This window comes from Pinus tabuliformis, chromosome Q (assembly GCF_031772625.1).
Source record: "Pinus tabuliformis cultivar Carrire ecotype Pingquan chromosome Q, CPIR1, whole genome shotgun sequence".
Lineage (NCBI taxonomy): Eukaryota > Viridiplantae > Streptophyta > Pinopsida > Pinales > Pinaceae > Pinus > Pinus tabuliformis.
This window is the reverse complement of record NC_142296.1, coordinates 120,029,912-120,047,346: the sequence shown is the minus strand read 5'-3', so window position 1 is coordinate 120,047,346 and position 17,435 is coordinate 120,029,912. Positions and strand designations below refer to the sequence as shown.

Genomic DNA, 17,435 nt, shown 5'->3' with positions numbered 1-17,435 from the left:
TAATACCTGCTTGAGTTTATATGGATTTCCTAATCCCCCAAAGATGGGATTCCTTCTTGTTTACCTCAAAGACCTAAGGTTGTACTATGTACACTTTTTCCTCAATGATCCCATTAAGGAAAGTTGTCTTCACATCCATCTATTGTATCCTCCATCCCATTAATGAAACTAGGGAGTTAACTGCTTTAATGGAAGTGTACTTGGTGATTGGAGCAAATGTCTCCTCATAGTCCACTTCCTCTTTTTGGGAGAATCCTTTCATCATGAACCTCGCTTTTAACTTCTCAATGCTATCATCTGTTGCATGCTTGATCTTGTAGAGTCACCTGGAATTCACTATTGACTTCACTTTTGTTCTTTGCGCTATGTCCCAAACATCATTCTTTGTGATGGAGGTGTACTCTTACACCATGGCATCCTTTCATATTTGTTGGTATGCTTCCACTTGAAAGCTAGAAGGCTCAAAATTGATGATGTTACTCATCAATGCCTTGTCATTTGTGAATATCTCTGGAAGTCTACTCTATCTATATGTGTGCTTCTGGGATCCTCAACATGCTCCTAAGCATCCTTAAATGTTTGAGTCCATTGAGGTCTCCTAATAGAAGTGGAAGGGGCTACTATCTTCTCCTCTTCACTTGAAGGTCGTCGTATTTCTCTTGAAGTCCAAGTTGACCCTATATCAACCTTTGAAGCTTTCAATTCTTCATCCTTTGTTATTGGAATAGGCTCATGAGATTTCCTGGATGTAAAGTCTTCTTCGAACTTTACATCCTTGCTCACTCCTATCTTCCTCTGCCTTGGAATATATTCCTTATAGGCCTTTGAATTCTCACTATAATCTGAGGTATCCAACTTAGTCTTCTTCTCTATTAGTACATTGATATAAAATGGATAGCTAAAGATAAAGAAATGACTCACCTTAGGCTTCACACCAGTGAACACCCCCTTTGTGTCATGTCTTCCATGGTCCTACGAGGACATCAGTTTTGGATGTAGACTATTTTGTTGCATGTTCCTAACCAAAGAAACATTGGCAAGTCTCAATCATTAATTATAGTCTTAGCAATCCCTATGATGGATCGATTATTTTGCTTTGTAACCACATTTTGCTATGGATTGTATGGAATGATCATTTCCCTCTTGGTTCCTACCTCCTTGCAAAAACCCTCAAACTCCTTGGAGGTATTCTCACCCACATTGTCTGATCTCAAAACTTTAATCTTCTTCCCAGTTCGGTTTTCAACAAGGGCTTTGAACTCTTGAAACTTACTAAAGACCTCAACCTTCGTCTTTAGGAAGTAGATCCAATTTACGAGGGAGAAGTCATCAATGAAGGAAACAAAGTACATACTTCTTGAAATTGATGCTACTAACATCAATCTACAAACATATGAATGCAGTAAGTCTAGAATCTCCTTAGACCTATGCTTGCTGCTTAGGAAAGTAGCCTTGGCATGCTTGCCAAGTGTGCACGTGCATATTATATTGAACTTTGGAAGACTTCTAACTATCTCCCTTAGAACAAGCAACATTTTTTGATGTAGGTGCCCCATTCTCTCATGTCATTGAGCCATTAATTGTGAGCCTTACTACATGAAATTTAATTTCATGTTAGTCGTGAGGGTTAGCTCAAGTGGTTTGACTTGCTATGTTGAGGCCATATTGACCAAGGAGGTCAAAAAGTTGAATCCACTGAAGTCCCTCGAGGTTAGGCCTTGGGTTTGTGGGATGAAACCCTAGAGCAAGATTAATCTTGTAGTGCTTGGATGCAAGTGAAGTTTGTGTGAGGCATACTTGGTGAATCTCTTTGATATCTTGTGGGATGCAAGTGAAGTTTGTGTGATGCATACTTGGTGAATCGCTTTGATATCTTGTGGGATGCAAGTGAAGTTTGTGTGATGCATACTTGGTGAATCGCTTTGATATCTTGTGGGATGCAAGTGGATGATCCATGGGTGTACTTATTGGTGTTGATCTTATCAAGCCTTGCCTACCATAGAGGACTTATTACCAGAACCTCAAACAAAGTTAATAGAGGATATAAATTTGTAGGAGAAATCTATAACAACTAGATGAGGCAGCAAGAAATCTAGTAGGTTGGGTTAAAAGGACAACTTCCAAGGAAGGCAAAATGGTGCTCTAGGGAGAAAGTAGAGGAAAAATTTCTTCGCCTTAGTAAAAACTTTTGGGGATCGAAAGTCTTGCAAAATGGTGAGGTGTGACCCAGAATGGATCACTATATAATTTTTCATTTGCTTTGGTACTTTTTGAGTGGAAAATTAGAGCCATGGACTTGTAGGATGCATTTTAGGTGTAGATCCTATTTTGGTGATTTGAGGTCTCAAAACTTTTGGGGTTTGCTTTGGGCATTAAATGACTATTTCAAGGGGAAAAACATTCAAACTTATGGATCCTATTTTGGTCATTTAATGATCAGGGTCAAAACATCATGAACAATGTTCCCAACACTTCATTATTTTACTTGTTGAGAGCTTTCCAAGGATTCAAAGATCAATTCAATCAAGTCCATATGAGGAAGTTATGCCTCCCACAATTTGTCCTATGCTTTGACCACCTTAGTGCCAAATGGAGGCCACATCACCTCCCATTACTCACACATGTGGAGCTAGTCATGAGTGAACTTTTGAGATGATTCTAGAGGTTCCAAAACCCTAACCCTAATCATGAGTTGGGGCATGCAAAAACTTGAACTCCAACTCTAGACAAATCTGGCATGCTAAATATTATGTTGCAAGGAAAGGAAGGAGTTCGATTCCTATTATATTGATTCATCGTTCCATAGATGAGTAGAGCAAAGGAGTGGGATGATATGAGTTGAACAAAAGAGGTAGGCAGTAACTACTCAGGGCATGATGTCTATTGCAACTCCATAGTGAGTCCATCTTTCTTTGTATTTGCATTTCATACGCGATAAGAAAAAGGAAGGCATAGTCCTCACCTTCTAGTTGGATTTTCTTATATCGGATTTCCTAGGGTACAACTTGTGTTCATTGTGTGGATGGTATGGTCATTTACTGTTGAAGTTTCTTTTCAATATTCTTAGTTTATTTCAACTTTATAAGTGCTATGTTTATAATATTACATTTTAATCATATGTAAACACCATAACCATGCAATATTTTGCAGTAACTTGTAATATTTGTTGTGGCGAATTGTCTAGTTGAATACCCACTATAGTTTATAGATCACCATTCTAACGGGGTGGGTCACAATGAGAATGGCACTATGGTGGAGTGCTTAATACTTTGTCAACCTCACCAATGAACGAAGGCCTCATTGGTCTAGCAATATTCTTATTGCCACTTATCAGTTGCTTTTAAGAGTCTACCCACCTACTAAGATTCTTATTGCCGCATGTGGATTGATTGTAGAATATCACCACCTAAGGAGATTTGTATTGCCACTTGTGGCTCAATTCATTCTTGTAACTTACTTTAACGTTAGTTATGGCAATAAATGTCCCACCAATAGTCAACAGTACGTAGCTTGCTGGATTAGTGAAAGTGAGGCAGTTTAATGCCCCCATTAGGTTCAACTCTCTCCAATGAAAGACTCTGTTTGTGTTGGTGGTAGTTGCACACCAGTACTTGTGATAGTGGTTGGGCTAGGTGAAAATTTTGGATGTCTTTGGTGGGAATAGATACCCCCTCAACCACAGCCTCTTAGCCAAAGGATTCTGGGTGGAATATTGTTTCTTGCATTCACTCCTACGTGGAGTTAGGCCAGCTTGCTGCATTATGATAAGTGGAAGCCAGTGAAAAAAAGAGCCCCACCAACCATGACGTAACTTAAAACCCCAATAAAGTACAACGGCTAACATAAACTCTAATGACTAACAAAAAGTACAAATGAGTATGTGACTAACATAAAATTGCAGTTGACTGGCATAAATTTAATTATTTTAGGCATTGTAACAAAAGGATGTGCAAAAGGTTACATGACTTGCAAAAGACTCTAGTAGAATGTGAAGGTTTATTATATTGTGGAGAACCTATTTGTCCAATGGAAACAAACAAAACCCCTCGAGTAGAATGTGAAGCTTCAACAGACATCGTGGTAGGCAGTATCTGCTAATATATATTTTACTCATTTGTTGTTGAATGGAGTACTGTTTCTAACAGACTGGATTTAAATCTAGTAACTATAAATCAGTGGTTCTATCTAACACATATTTCAAGACATGAATATGCAAGAAGGTTTGAACGGATAAATGTGGATGTGTGACTCATTGTTAGTTTGCCGCTCCATATTTTTACTTGCTTCTTACTGTCTGAAAATGGGAGTTTCCCTATCCCCTATTAAATAGGAGATACAATTGGACAAAAATGAAGACAAGTTGGTTTTTAATCATTTTTCTTTTGCAGAATAGTCGTGAGATTTATGTCCCCGGAACCCTTGTGAACACAACAGTCACTGCTTTGTTTGGTTGCTCTTTACCAATGCAGAGGAGTACCATTTGTCAGTAATATTAAAAAATGTCTTCAGAACCAGAACATTGGGGTTGGAAACATGTAAGCGTCTTTGGTGGATTTGATAAAGGAAGTGGCACAAAGCGCTGGAAATGCAATCATTGCAACATCTGCTATAATGGTTCTTATTCACGTGTAAGGGCTCATCTTCTCGGAGCTACAGGTGTAGGAGTTAAAAGCTGCCCAGCAATTGACATATCTTTGAGAGAAACTTTTCATCTCTTGGAGCAGGAACGCATTGCCAGAAAGTCCAACATAAGATCAGGGAAGCCTAAATCAGTCAAGCGCAGCAGATCTCAATCCTCTCTGACATGTTTGTGGAAACCTATTACCAAAGAGGAAGTTGATGATATAGTGGCACGGTGCTTTTTTGCAAATGGACTGTCTTTCAATCTGGCTTGCTCTCCACACTTTCATGACATGGTGAAAGCAATTGCAGCATTTGGACCAGGGTATGAAGCTCCTATGACTGAAAAACTAGAAAGTACGTTGCTGGGTAAGGAGAGGGGAAGAATAGATAAAGCTTTGCTACCAGTACGTGAGTCTTGGGCTCATACTGGTTGCACTATTCTTTGTGTTGATAGTTGGACAGATACAAGTAGCTGCAATCTTCTCCATGTTCTAGTCTCAAGTCCCAGAGGAGTGGTGTTTCTAAAAGCAGTTGACACAACTAAAGAAGAGAAGAACGAGGAATTTATTTCACAAGTGTTGAAGACAGCAGTTTTAGAGGTTGGGCCAACACATGTAGTGCAAATAGTAACTGATGCATTGTTTGCTTTCAAATTAGCTGGAACACTCATCCAAACTGAGTTCCCACAAATATTTTGGACACCATGCATTTCACAGTCACTGGTTTTGTTGTTGGAGGACATTTCTGGACTAGACTGGATAAAACCAATTATTTTGTGTGCTAAGGGAATACAACAGTATATACTTAATAACCATGCTTTGCATGCTATTATTACCCAGCATTCCAAATTGGAAAGTCGAAAAACATATGAAAATAAGTTTGCTTCCAACTTCATTCTAGTCAGAAGGGTTGTTGACCTGAAGAAAGCTTTACAACAAATGATTGTAAGTGATGACTGGGATCAATGGAAGGTTTCATCTTCAGCAGATAGTTCTAGTCTAGAGGCTGCAATCTTAGGGAGTGAATTTTGGACTGGGGCAAATTTGATGTTGAAAATAGGTGAATCATTTGTGAAATTGTTGACATTGGTCGATGGAGACAAACCATGCATGGGTGATATTTATGATGGATGGAATCAAGCTCTTAATGCAGTTAAAGCTTCAGGAATCGATGATGCACTGTATAAGCAACTCCAACAGATAATAAATAATCGATGGGATATATTACTTTATCCTCTTCATGCAACTGGATACATACTGAATCCAAAACATTTTGGCAAAGGTCAGGCAAAGGATAAGGAGGTTATGCGAGGATGGAAGATCACATTGGATAGATATGGCTATGATGCTACACAAAGACGCATCCTCAGGGAGCAGCTCAGTGCTTATTGGAGGCAAGATGGAACTTTAGGCGAGGAGGATGCAATAGATTGTAGAGACAAAATGGATCCCGTTGCATGGTGGGAGAATTTTGGTTCTGAAGCTCCTCAGTTGCAAACATTAGCAATTAGAGTCCTGAGTCAGATTTCAAGTGTTGCTTCTTTCCAAGGTAATTGGTGTAATTCTGATTTTCTCCACTTCGATAAAAGGAATAAATTAGGAACAGAGAAAGTTGAAGATTTCATTTACATTCATTACAATCTTAGACTTCTTGGTAGAAGATGCAGTAATTACCTTTCTGGAGTCACCAGAATGTGGAATATGGACGAGATAAATCAAGGTAATTGTGATGTACGGAATAACTTGGCATATGTGCCAACATCTTAATGAGACTCTTGATATGCTTTTATAGGATAGGTTATATAATATTATTGGGTGATTTGCTATTAAAATCCATAATGTCAGGTGAAATTGATTGCCTGACCTCTCTGGGTTTGTCGTCATGGGGATGTGTATAGGCTTTTTCTGAATTTACTAGATCAGCGTCCAATTTTATTGTTCTTCCTAGATCGCTAGCCATTTTTGGGCCAACACTTGTGCGTTTGATGAAAAAGTGATCATAGAGTGGAAGTTTGTAGCGAATTAATTGCTCAGTCATCTCTTACATAGTTCAACCGATGTGAATTACTTGGCAACAGAAAATGACATGTAGATCCTTGATGCCATGTACACGAGTTAGGCACATTAACTTTAGTGATCTTATATTGCTGCAGCTAGGGTCTTTTTTTATACTGTAGAATTTATTATCAATTTGATTCGCTTTATTTTTTTCACTTCGTATTTTTAGTGTGCGATGTTTTTATCTCCCTCTTCTGTCTCCCTTGTATTTTTTCTGGGTAGGTGTGTTAACAACGTACTACAAAAATATTTTAATTGTTCCTGCAATTCAGGATTTTTCTGAGAGGCTAACTATTTATTTTTGTAGCTTAAACCTTTACCACTTTTACTTGGATATGGCTGTAATTCAAACAGAGAAATCACGGAATAATTGTACATTTTGTCTGCTAAGCCAGTTCATTGCTTGCTTATTTCTAACTCAATTCTGCCCATTGAAATTGGTGCAACTATGCCTATTGAAATTGGTGCAACTATCTATATTTATGAAACAATTTTAATCTGACGTGAAATGGATATTACGAACTTCAAATAGATTTGAGGAGGATGATTTTGTTTTCATGTTTCAATCATTTCTGTATTTTACGTTGCAATGATGTTTAGAGCACTGAGCATATTGCTACCAAAAGAGTTGAACTGCATGCCTCTTTCTGTTCTAAATCTTTAAATCCCTATCCTGTAGGATAAGTTCAATCTTTTTTTTGTAAGCTTGGTAGGACTATGTCTTTATAATGTGAATCCAATTTTTCACCCCAATCAGGGGTAGCACAAGAACTACCCCAAACAGACACGATAAGTTCAATCCTTTACTTGAATTGCATGACCATGTTTTTTGTATCCATAATGATTAATTGCATTTAATTTGGTGCTACTTTGTTTTGTTATTTAGAAGCACCAGAATGGGGTGGAACTCTGGTTCTAGTTTTCCTTATTTTCCTAATGTTTTATTTATAGGTGATAGCCATATTACATCGGAGTAAATGACAATATTATTGATAGCCATATTACATCGGAGTAAATGACAATATTATGGAAATGACAGGTTAGATTTAAAAACTATATATGCACTTCCATGTCCAAATGCAAAATCCAAAGAAACAAAGGAAACAAACAGCATAATGTATAAAGAAAGTTATGTATATTAATTACGTTAATAAGTGTTTATTTTGGAATAAGGCTTCCAAAATTTTAATTTAATTATCAATAATTATTAGGTGGATGGTAGTGATTTAATTTAATGAAATATTTTAGAATATCCATAATATCATATACAAATCAAAGGTTGAGATTTATCTCCAAAATAGTTATGCCCTTTTTGCCCTTTTAATTAAATTGATTAAATAAAAAAATGTCATATGAATAAGTGTTATATGAAGTGAGCCATGGTTTTTTGGGCATGTGGTAATGATAGACTTTGGTATGGGCCCATAGTATTGTAACAAACCCTATTTAGAGATTAAGAATCTCCATGATAATGTGGGGGTAAATCTCATGGTTAAGAATCTTGTTCCATATTTTTTTAAATGTTTTTAAATGTATTCATGTTTTAACTTATATCTTAATTTTTTTTATACTTAACAACAATAATAATAATTTTTAAAAAGTTATAATTTATTTAGTTTTTATGATTTTTTTAATTTTAGCCACATGAGATATATCATGAAGTATTTTGATTCTTATTATGGATTGATCCCTATCGTGTTTACTAGCCATTTAATTTATATGGTTGTGCTAGTAATATTCTATATCGAGATTTTGAAACTTAGAATATTAATATGATCATTAATGAGTGCATCACATGACATATCTTTACATGAATGGTCACTATGGGCCTATAAATGCCAAGACCACTCATCACTGTAATAATTGTATCATTAATAATTTATATGCATATCTTTACATGAATGTTCACTATGGATCTATAAATGCCAAGAACACTCACCATTGTAATAATTTATATATTTAGATATTATCGATTCTTTTACAATATTGCTAAGTAAAATATAATTCAATTTGTACAATTCATTTAGTATCAAGCCTTGTTTTTTTTATCAAATGTTAACCATGTTGTTTAGCATTTAATCATTGATCCACCACCATATTTGTGGATATACCATGGATATTATCTTTGATGAATTGGCTATGGTTGTGCTAATAATATTATATATCGAAAATTTTAAACGTAAAATATTAATATGATCATTAAGGAGTGCATCACATGGCATATCTTTACATGAATGGTCACCATGGGCCTATAAATGCCAATGTCACTCATCATTGTAATAACTTCTATCATTCATAATTTATATATTTAGATATTATCAATTTTTTTACAATATTGGTAAGCAAAATATAATTCAGTTTGTATGGTTCATTTAGTATCAAAGCCTTGTTTTATGATCAAATGTTAACCATGTTGTTTGGTATTTAACCATTGATCCACTGCGATATTTGTGGATATACTGTGGATACTAATCTTTGATGAATTGGTGAATAAATTTGTTAATGGTATGGAGGATATGATAAATAACGTAGTTGAATGGTTCAAATATGGAACACAATGAAATTGAACTTGCTTGAGAAGTAGCATGAAACTTGTGCCAAAAATTAATGAAAAACAAATTAAATTGTGAAAAAGAAGATAATATTGATGGTGAACGTGAAGTGAAATTTTAGTATTTTTCCATTACAAGATTTAATAATACTAATGCTAACTTTTGCTCATACAAAACTTAGTATTAATGTTGGAACCATTGCAAGCACAAATATGATGATGGCAAGTGCAAGAGCAAAGAGTCACATGTGGATATGGATCTAATAATGGATACCCACATGCATATGATTATGGTTATGGATTTGATGGATACCCATACATTTCTAATATATAGATATGATGTTGGAACCAATGCAAACACCAATATGATGATGGTGGCACAACAACTGCAAGAGAAAAGAGTCCCATGTGGATATGGATCTAATAATGGATACCCACATGCATATGATTATTGTTATGGATTTGATGATACCCATACATTTCTAAATATATAGATATGATGGATATCAAAATGCTATATAGATCCATACCAATGTGGACATGAACATGGATGCCTTCATGCACCTCACCATCCATATGTTGTAAATGTGTTTGTGAATATTAATGGATTTGATAAGTATCATTCGAACAACAATCCACTTCTTTATTGTCATTATGATAGTAACAATTATTATCATAACAAAAACAATGAGGACCATGATAATAATTATTATTATGAACAACAAAATTGGAAGTTGATATCACGACTTTACGGGAAGGGGGCGTAATAAATTCCACAGGAAAGAGTTTATGCAAGGTAGGCTTAGGTAGATCTAAAGCATGGAGGAAGACACTTGGTTGTCACCATCCATATTTTGTACTGACAAGGAGTTTAGGGAAATATTGCAATGTATTAAGGACTTTAAAGGTTTGATTTGGGAAGATAGCTCTATCCACTTGTTGGTTTTGAAGAGGACGACCATCAACAAGCCAAGGGAAGGTGTTAATACAAGAGTACAAAATGCACTTGACAAGTCTAGAGAAGCCTTGTCTTTGGGTTATCCCCCGATTTCCTCTGGATAGATTATTTTATCAAAGGAAATAAAAATGTTTGAAGGCTTGGGAATGCAAGTTCAACATGGTGTTAGGGTTTGATGTGGGTATGGAGAAGGTTGAATTTTTGTCCTTAAGGGCTCTTGTAGGAAAGTTCACGAGGAAGGTAATGAAGCAAGCCCACCTTATGGGTTGATTGAAGGTGGGTTGGAAGAAATTGCTTGGATATTATCCCCGCTTTCATCTTCTAATGAAAAGTTGGTTTATTTCAAATTTAGGGTTGAAAGGGACTTAGAATTAATTCTTGTTGGGGCTTTGCTTTCGGGGTCTTCTAGATTAGTTTTACGAAGATGGCACCTGGGTTTGATCCTAGGTCATAACCATTTGTTAGTCAACACGTGTGTATTGTTTCTGAAGTTTCTTTTACAATTTTGGTTGTGAAAGGTATTCAAAGAAATTGAAAATTCATTGAGAAGATTAATGTATTTGATGATCAAAGTATTACCCAAGAAGAAAAGCAAGTGGCAACGATTTTGACAGAGCTTCATCTAAGTGAGGGGCTCCTTCCACATATGGATGTTTGTGGGAATGAGCATCAATTTTTGTATGTTTTGGATTATAGGAAGCTCCCTATTTGGTTTAGCTTTTGTCATGAGGTTAATCATCTAAGACACAAGTTTCATGTTGTTTTGATTTAGGAAAAAACATTCTTGGGCAGGATAAAGGCCCCATGATTTCAGTTTAATGTCAGTTGGTGATGAAAGTTACTTAATAATTTCATATAGGTGATCCCACCTATCTTCACTTGGTATAGAAAGATTAACCAACTTCTTGTAAACTTCATCAACTTCGGCATACTTTTCAAAAGTAGGCTTATTAACAAAAATATGTTTGATTTATGCTTGATTATTAAATCAAAATCCAGAGCTTCTAAGATTTCCTTCCATGTAAGGTGACCCTTTGTACCTGCAAATATAGCTTTATCAGTTGCAATTGAATAAAGCTGTTGACAATATTCCTCCAAATTGATCAACTTGTCATCTGGTGCCACTAATCCTGGTAATCCTCTCTGGTTGAGTAAGTTAAACTTGAAATGAAACCTTTGGACATTAGTGTTCAAGGCTTGGCACTTGGTCTCCAACTGAGCCATGAGATTCTTTCGCTGCAAAACCTTCTTAATCTCTAAAATAGTTTCAGTCTTGTCCACAATCTGTATCTGCTCCAACTCGACTCTAGTTTTTGAATTTAGAACTTTAATCATGTTTGTGGCTCTACTTGGTTTATCCTTAAGAAGTTCTCTAACTTCTTCTATAGTTGGTTGGCACCTATCTATCATCTCTTCCTGTTCAAAAATAATCTATATGGAAGGACAAATTTTAGTTATAGCTTGACTGATATCTGCCCAAATACTTTTCTTGGCTTGGGCCAAGGTCTGAGCCATCAATGACTCATTTTCCAACTCTTCTATCCTTCTGGTCAATCTATGGGTCTTCTACATCTTTTCAACATAAAGAGTGTCATTTTAATCTTCTGAGTTTCCAGATTCTTAAATTTCTTGTGAAGCCTTTCATTCTCTCATCTCTGGTGAGACAACCCCTGTATGACTTTGTTCAAATCTCCTGCTGTTGATGTAGACTCTGTTGTTGTTGATGTCGATACCCTTGTTGTCCTTGACACTGTAATAGGTATAGTTGTAATTGGAGCTACGGCTAGTTGAGTAGATTCCTCCTTTTCTTTAAGCAATTTCTCAATTGTCTCTTCCATTGTCTTTATTTGTACATTTTGCTCAATGATTAGCTTGAGTATCTCTTCTTTGTGCTACTCACTTTCTGCTATCTCCTTGGTTTGAGGATCCTCTGTAGAAGGTAGTTTGAGCTGCATCCTTAACGCTGAAATGTATGCATTCTTCTTTCTAATAATGTCCTCTGCAACTTTAACATCAATGGGATCATACCCAATTTTAATCACTAAATCTTCTAATTATTTTACCCTGTTATCCTTTGCCAAAGATGATATCTTTTCTATCTTCAATTGTGGTTGTACATTTGAAAGAGTTGTCCTGAGTTTTGATAATGCCATAACAGTGTTGGTCACGATAGAGAAAAGCATCTCACCAGACTGCCTATGCATATCCATTTGATCGATTGGATGTATCTGGTTGGCATCAAAATAAAATACAGTGTTCTTATAATCTGAAGAAGCCTTTGGAAAAGGCACTTGGGCTTGTAGGAATTCCATTTACACCCTGCCTTTTTCACTGTCAAAAGTTGTTAATAACGTGTGTTGCGAAGTTGATGTCTATTTCCAAAACTGAGCATATACATTTGCCTTCGAAGATTCATTCTTCTGTTTAATTTCAAGGAAATTAGTGAAGATGTTTGGCCCTCTAGCTCACTTACTCTTGCAGACTGTGTGATCTCCAACAAATTCTGTGAAACTGAAGAGGAAGATGGAGGAGTGATTATAGTTTCTTCTATCCGAGGAGACTAGCTTCAATCGCTGGAGGGGGTGAGGTCAGGCTCTTTCTTTACTGCTAACATTCCCCAACCGAGGGTGTAGGTGAGGGCAAGGTTGATAAAGACATACACGTACCCATCCACGTGTTCACCGCCATTGTTGCTCGTTTGTGGAAAAATGACGGAGATGGATTGTTTTGGCCTCAACAATCCATTAAGAAGCTCATAGCATTGAAGAAGATTGATAGTTGATTGAATGGCATGTATGCTGGAGTGACCGTGTTTGTGTTGGTAAATTGACTATTCATCAACCATTATTGTGAAATCTGAGTTCGAATTGTCGACTTGTGGAACGTTGGCTTGGCACCGCCCTTATGTATTGCACTCCCATTCTGGTTCATGAGTTTTAAACTCCTCTCTTTCGGCTCCCATATGTCGCTGAAACTTCCCATACATAGAACACTGCTCCCCATTTCGTTTTCCAATTCAATCCTGTTGACCGACTCCATATTACAGTGGTGGTGGTAGTATTTGATAACACTGGTTCAACGAAATTGCCGCGCTCAACTCCAACTGTTCACCAGTTTGAAATTACCGTTGGGGGATATGCAGCCATAAATCCCATACCATTCATTTAATGTGTAATACGATGGGGTAGCTGTGAGTACATCGTAGTAGGTCCTGATATGAAAAGTATTATGGAGAATTGATTTCATATACGCTGGGCGGTGCTGAATATGTATATGTGCACTAACGCTGTATATATATGTGCACTGTGGTTACATTGACTAGGGTTTGAGTTATGGATGCCATTTAAATAAGTTTTGAATGGTTTTTTGGACACTGTTTGAATATTTTGTGGAGGATATTTTATAAAATTTTGGAGATATTTGAAGAAAACTTAGTGCATAAAGAATCTGTTGCCCTTTTGAGTACAATTTCACTGTACATCAGTAGAAGTTTTTTTTTATCAACAAAAATTTCTTATCAGCAGAAGTTTTTTAGCATAAGTATTTTTTCTATCAGCAGAAGTTTTTTTTTACAGAATGCATTCAATCATTTCTATGGTAGGAATAGTTCTCACTGGCAAGGAGAACTATTCTGAATGGTCCCGGATGGTAAAACACACCCTCATCTACAATGAGTTGTGGAAGGGAGTGTGTGTCGGAGAAGAAGACAAAGACCATGTGCAGCCTACATCAGATAAAGAACTTGTCATTTGGGAAAACAAGAACAACAAAGCCTATGCATTGATCGCAACATCTGTAAATGAAGAAGTAAGTCGTCATATTTCATCCTATTCCACTGCCTTTGAAGCTTTACAAAAGCTGAAAGAACTCTATGATTCACATTCTGCACTTGAAGTTGTTCAGCTCATGATTAAACTCTTCACTCTTGAACTGAAAAATAATGATCCTCTTGCTCTTGCATCTGAAATAAAGTCTATAATGCATGATATTAAATCCACTAAGGTTGAGCTGGATATCTCTCTTATTGCCTTTCTCAAAGCACTCTATCCTATCTACTCCAATTATCTTGAGTCTTTACAAGCAAATGGAAATCTTAGAGACATAACCTTTGAGTCTCTTATGAAAAATTTTGCTGAAAGAGAGAAAGCCTTTGGAAAGAAAACAGTCCCTGAATCTTCTGAAGAGACTGTTTGCCTTGCTCATAAAGAAAAGCATCCTGCTCAAGATTCTACAAGAGGAAGAGGTGGACGAAGAGGAAGAGGAAGATACTTCAAAGGCAGGGGGGGCAGACATTCTCAAGGTGAAAAAGCAGATCTGCATTGCATTCGCTGCAAACGAAATGGATCACATGATGCTTCTACATGCAAGCTACCATGGGACAAAATTGAGCAGAGAAGAAACCAGCAGAAAGGTAAAACTGATGACACAGACAAAGGTAAAGCACCTGAATCCGCTCACTATATTGAGGCACAATGTAACATTGGAGTAAATGAAGATTTGTTTAATGCTTCACTTGCTTCTTCGAAAAATGACTGGTTGCTTGATTCAGGAGCAACCTATCATATGACTCATAGGAAAGATTTTTTTGAAGATTTCACTGACAATGTTGATGGAGCAGTATACTTTGCAGATCAGTCAAAAATCAAGCCATCAGGGATTGGCACAATCAGGCTTAAACTGCCTGGTATTCCAGACTTTCTTCTGGATCATGTTCTATATCTCCCACAGCTCAAGAGAAACTTGCTGTCCCTGGTCCACATCCGCCAGCGAGGTCACTCCATTCACATGTTTGATGGAAAGCTTGAGGTAAGAAAGGCATCTGACCACTCACTTGTCATGAGGGGTATAGAAGAAGAAAGACTTCTTAAACTGCAAGGAACCTCTGCTCATACACAACATTTCTCATATATTTCTTATCATGAAGAAGGTACACTTCCATCAAGTTTATTATGGCATGCTAGATTTGGACATTTAAACTATGATAGTCTCCGCTTGTTGAAGAAAAATGGTGTTGCTGGTTTGCCTACAATTCCTAGAAAACATAAGCAATGTGATGCTTGCATTCTAGGAAAGCATAGCAAACAGTATTTTCATGATTCACATTCAAGAGCACATAGGAAGCTTGAACTCATTCATTCATATTTATGTGGTCCAATGCCTGTTTCTTCTGCAAATGGAAATAAATATATCATGACATTTATTGATGATTACACCAGAATGTGTTGGGTTTATTTATTGAAGAACAAATCTGATGCTTTTGAAACATTCAAGAATTTTCATAAATGGATTAAAAATTATGCACAATCTCATATTGGGTCTATTCGCACTGATAATGGAAAAGAATATACATCAAATGAATTTGAACACTATCTTCGCCAACATGGGATTAAACATCAAACAATTGTGCCTTATAATCCTCAACAGAATGGTGTAGCTAAAAGAATGAACAGAACAATTTTGAATATGGTACGATCCATGCTTTTCTTCAAAAATGTAAAGACAATGTTTTGGGCTGATGCTGTTCTATGTGCTGCATATATAAAGAATAGATGTCCATCTAGTGCTATAAGAAACAAGACTCCTTATGAATTGTGGTATGGACATGTTCCTTCGGTAAAACATCTCAGGATTTTTGGTTCCACCTGTTATGCTTTAATACCAAAGGTACATAGAAACAAACTTGGTGCTAGAAGTCGTAAATGTATCTTCTTGGGGTATTCAAACACATCTAAAGCATACCGCCTCTATGATGAAGTAAATAAAAAGTTTGTTTTATCTAGAGATGTCATTTTTCTTGAATCATCCAAATCTGACAGTGTTGTTGAGCGGCAACTTGATCGCTTGGATAGATTCACAAAACCGAAATCATTTCAAGAGTTTGATAATCAGATTCCACATCTTGAAGGGGGGATTCCTATACTAGATCAACATGTGGAATCTTCTTCTGAAGAACAATCTCCCTTGCATGAAACTCCAACACCGGATGATCCTTTAAGTGATGTAATTGATAGAATTGGGAGACTCAATCTTGATTCAGACCCAACTCAATCAACAGAGCAGCCTGGACCATCTCAGAAAGGTCCCCCAAAGTGGCTGACAAAGACACTTGAAAGTGTTCATCCTGATGAAATTGGAAAAACAGGAACCAGAAATACAAACCGACAAGATGGAGGTGATGTAGATAACTCTAATTCACCTGTTGATATGGATGTTACTTATGATTGTGAATTGAACTTGTCTACAGATTTTGAACCAACTTCCTTCAAAGAAGTTGCTTCTCATGATGAATGGAAAGAAGCGATGCAGAAGGAGTATGATGCCCTCATAAAGAATGGCACTTGGAAGCTGGTTGATCCTCCATTTGGAACCAAACCAATTGGCTGCAAGTGGGTCTACAAGAACAAGTACAAAGCTGATGGCTCACTTGACAAGCACAAAGCTAGGCTTGTGGCAAAAGGTTTTGCACAGAAGGAAGGGGTCGATTATGAGGAAACTTTTGCCCCCACAGCAAAATGGGCCACCATCCGGACACTCTTTGCACTAGCTGCTCAGAACGGTTGGAAAGTCCATCAAATGGATGTAAAAACTGCATTCTTGAATGGAGATCTAAAAGAGAATGTTTTTATGTCTCAGCCTGAAGGATTTGCTGTGAAAGGACATGAACATAAAGTATGCAAACTTGTGAAGTCCTTGTATGGCCTCAAACAAGCACCACGAGCCTGGTATGAAAAACTAACTGAGCATCTTCTGAAACTCAACTTCAATCATTTTGATCTTGATGATGCAACTTTATTTGTCAAGAAAGTTGGCAAAACAGTTGTATATCTTGTGGTATATGTAGATGATCTTTTAATGACAGGGAACAATGAAAGCTATATTGCATCCATAAAGAAAGAATTAGGAAAAAATTTTGAAATGACTGATTTGGGCTATGTTCATTACTATCTTGGCATTGAAGTAACCCAACATCCATAGTCCATATTTCTTTCTCAAAAGAAATACATTGGAGATTTGTTAAACAGATTTGGCATGACAGAGTGTAATCCTCTTTCTACTCCAATGGAACAAAACTTGAAGCTCACATCTATTGAAGGAAAGGAATTTGAGGATGCAACAAAGTATAGACAGCTTGTAGGAAGTCTCATCTACCTCACTACTACCAGACCAGACATTTCATTTGCTGTTGGAATCCTCTCCAGGTTTATGCAAAAGCCTTGTGAGGGACATTGGTCTGCTGCAAAAAGAG

The 17,435-nt window shown here is 36.7% G+C and overlaps 1 protein-coding gene across 3 annotated transcripts in view; it reads left to right on the top strand.

Annotated features, from left to right (window-relative positions):
- LOC149218541 (uncharacterized) overlaps positions 1–6,835 on the top strand; it is a 45,497-nt gene extending 38,662 nt beyond the window's left edge. The window contains exon 2 of one of the 3 annotated variants that reach the window (XM_089384089.1): positions 4,470–6,835. In XM_089384089.1, coding sequence (XP_089240215.1) covers positions 4,500–6,389 — 1,890 coding nt within the window. In that variant the 5' untranslated portion in view covers positions 4,470–4,499 and the 3' untranslated portion in view covers positions 6,390–6,835. Of the gene's footprint in view, positions 1–4,388 lie in introns of all 3 variants that reach the window. The other 2 variants (XM_089384088.1, XM_089384087.1) reach the window with 2 other exon arrangements.
- The last annotated feature ends 10,600 nt before the right edge of the window (positions 6,836–17,435 follow it).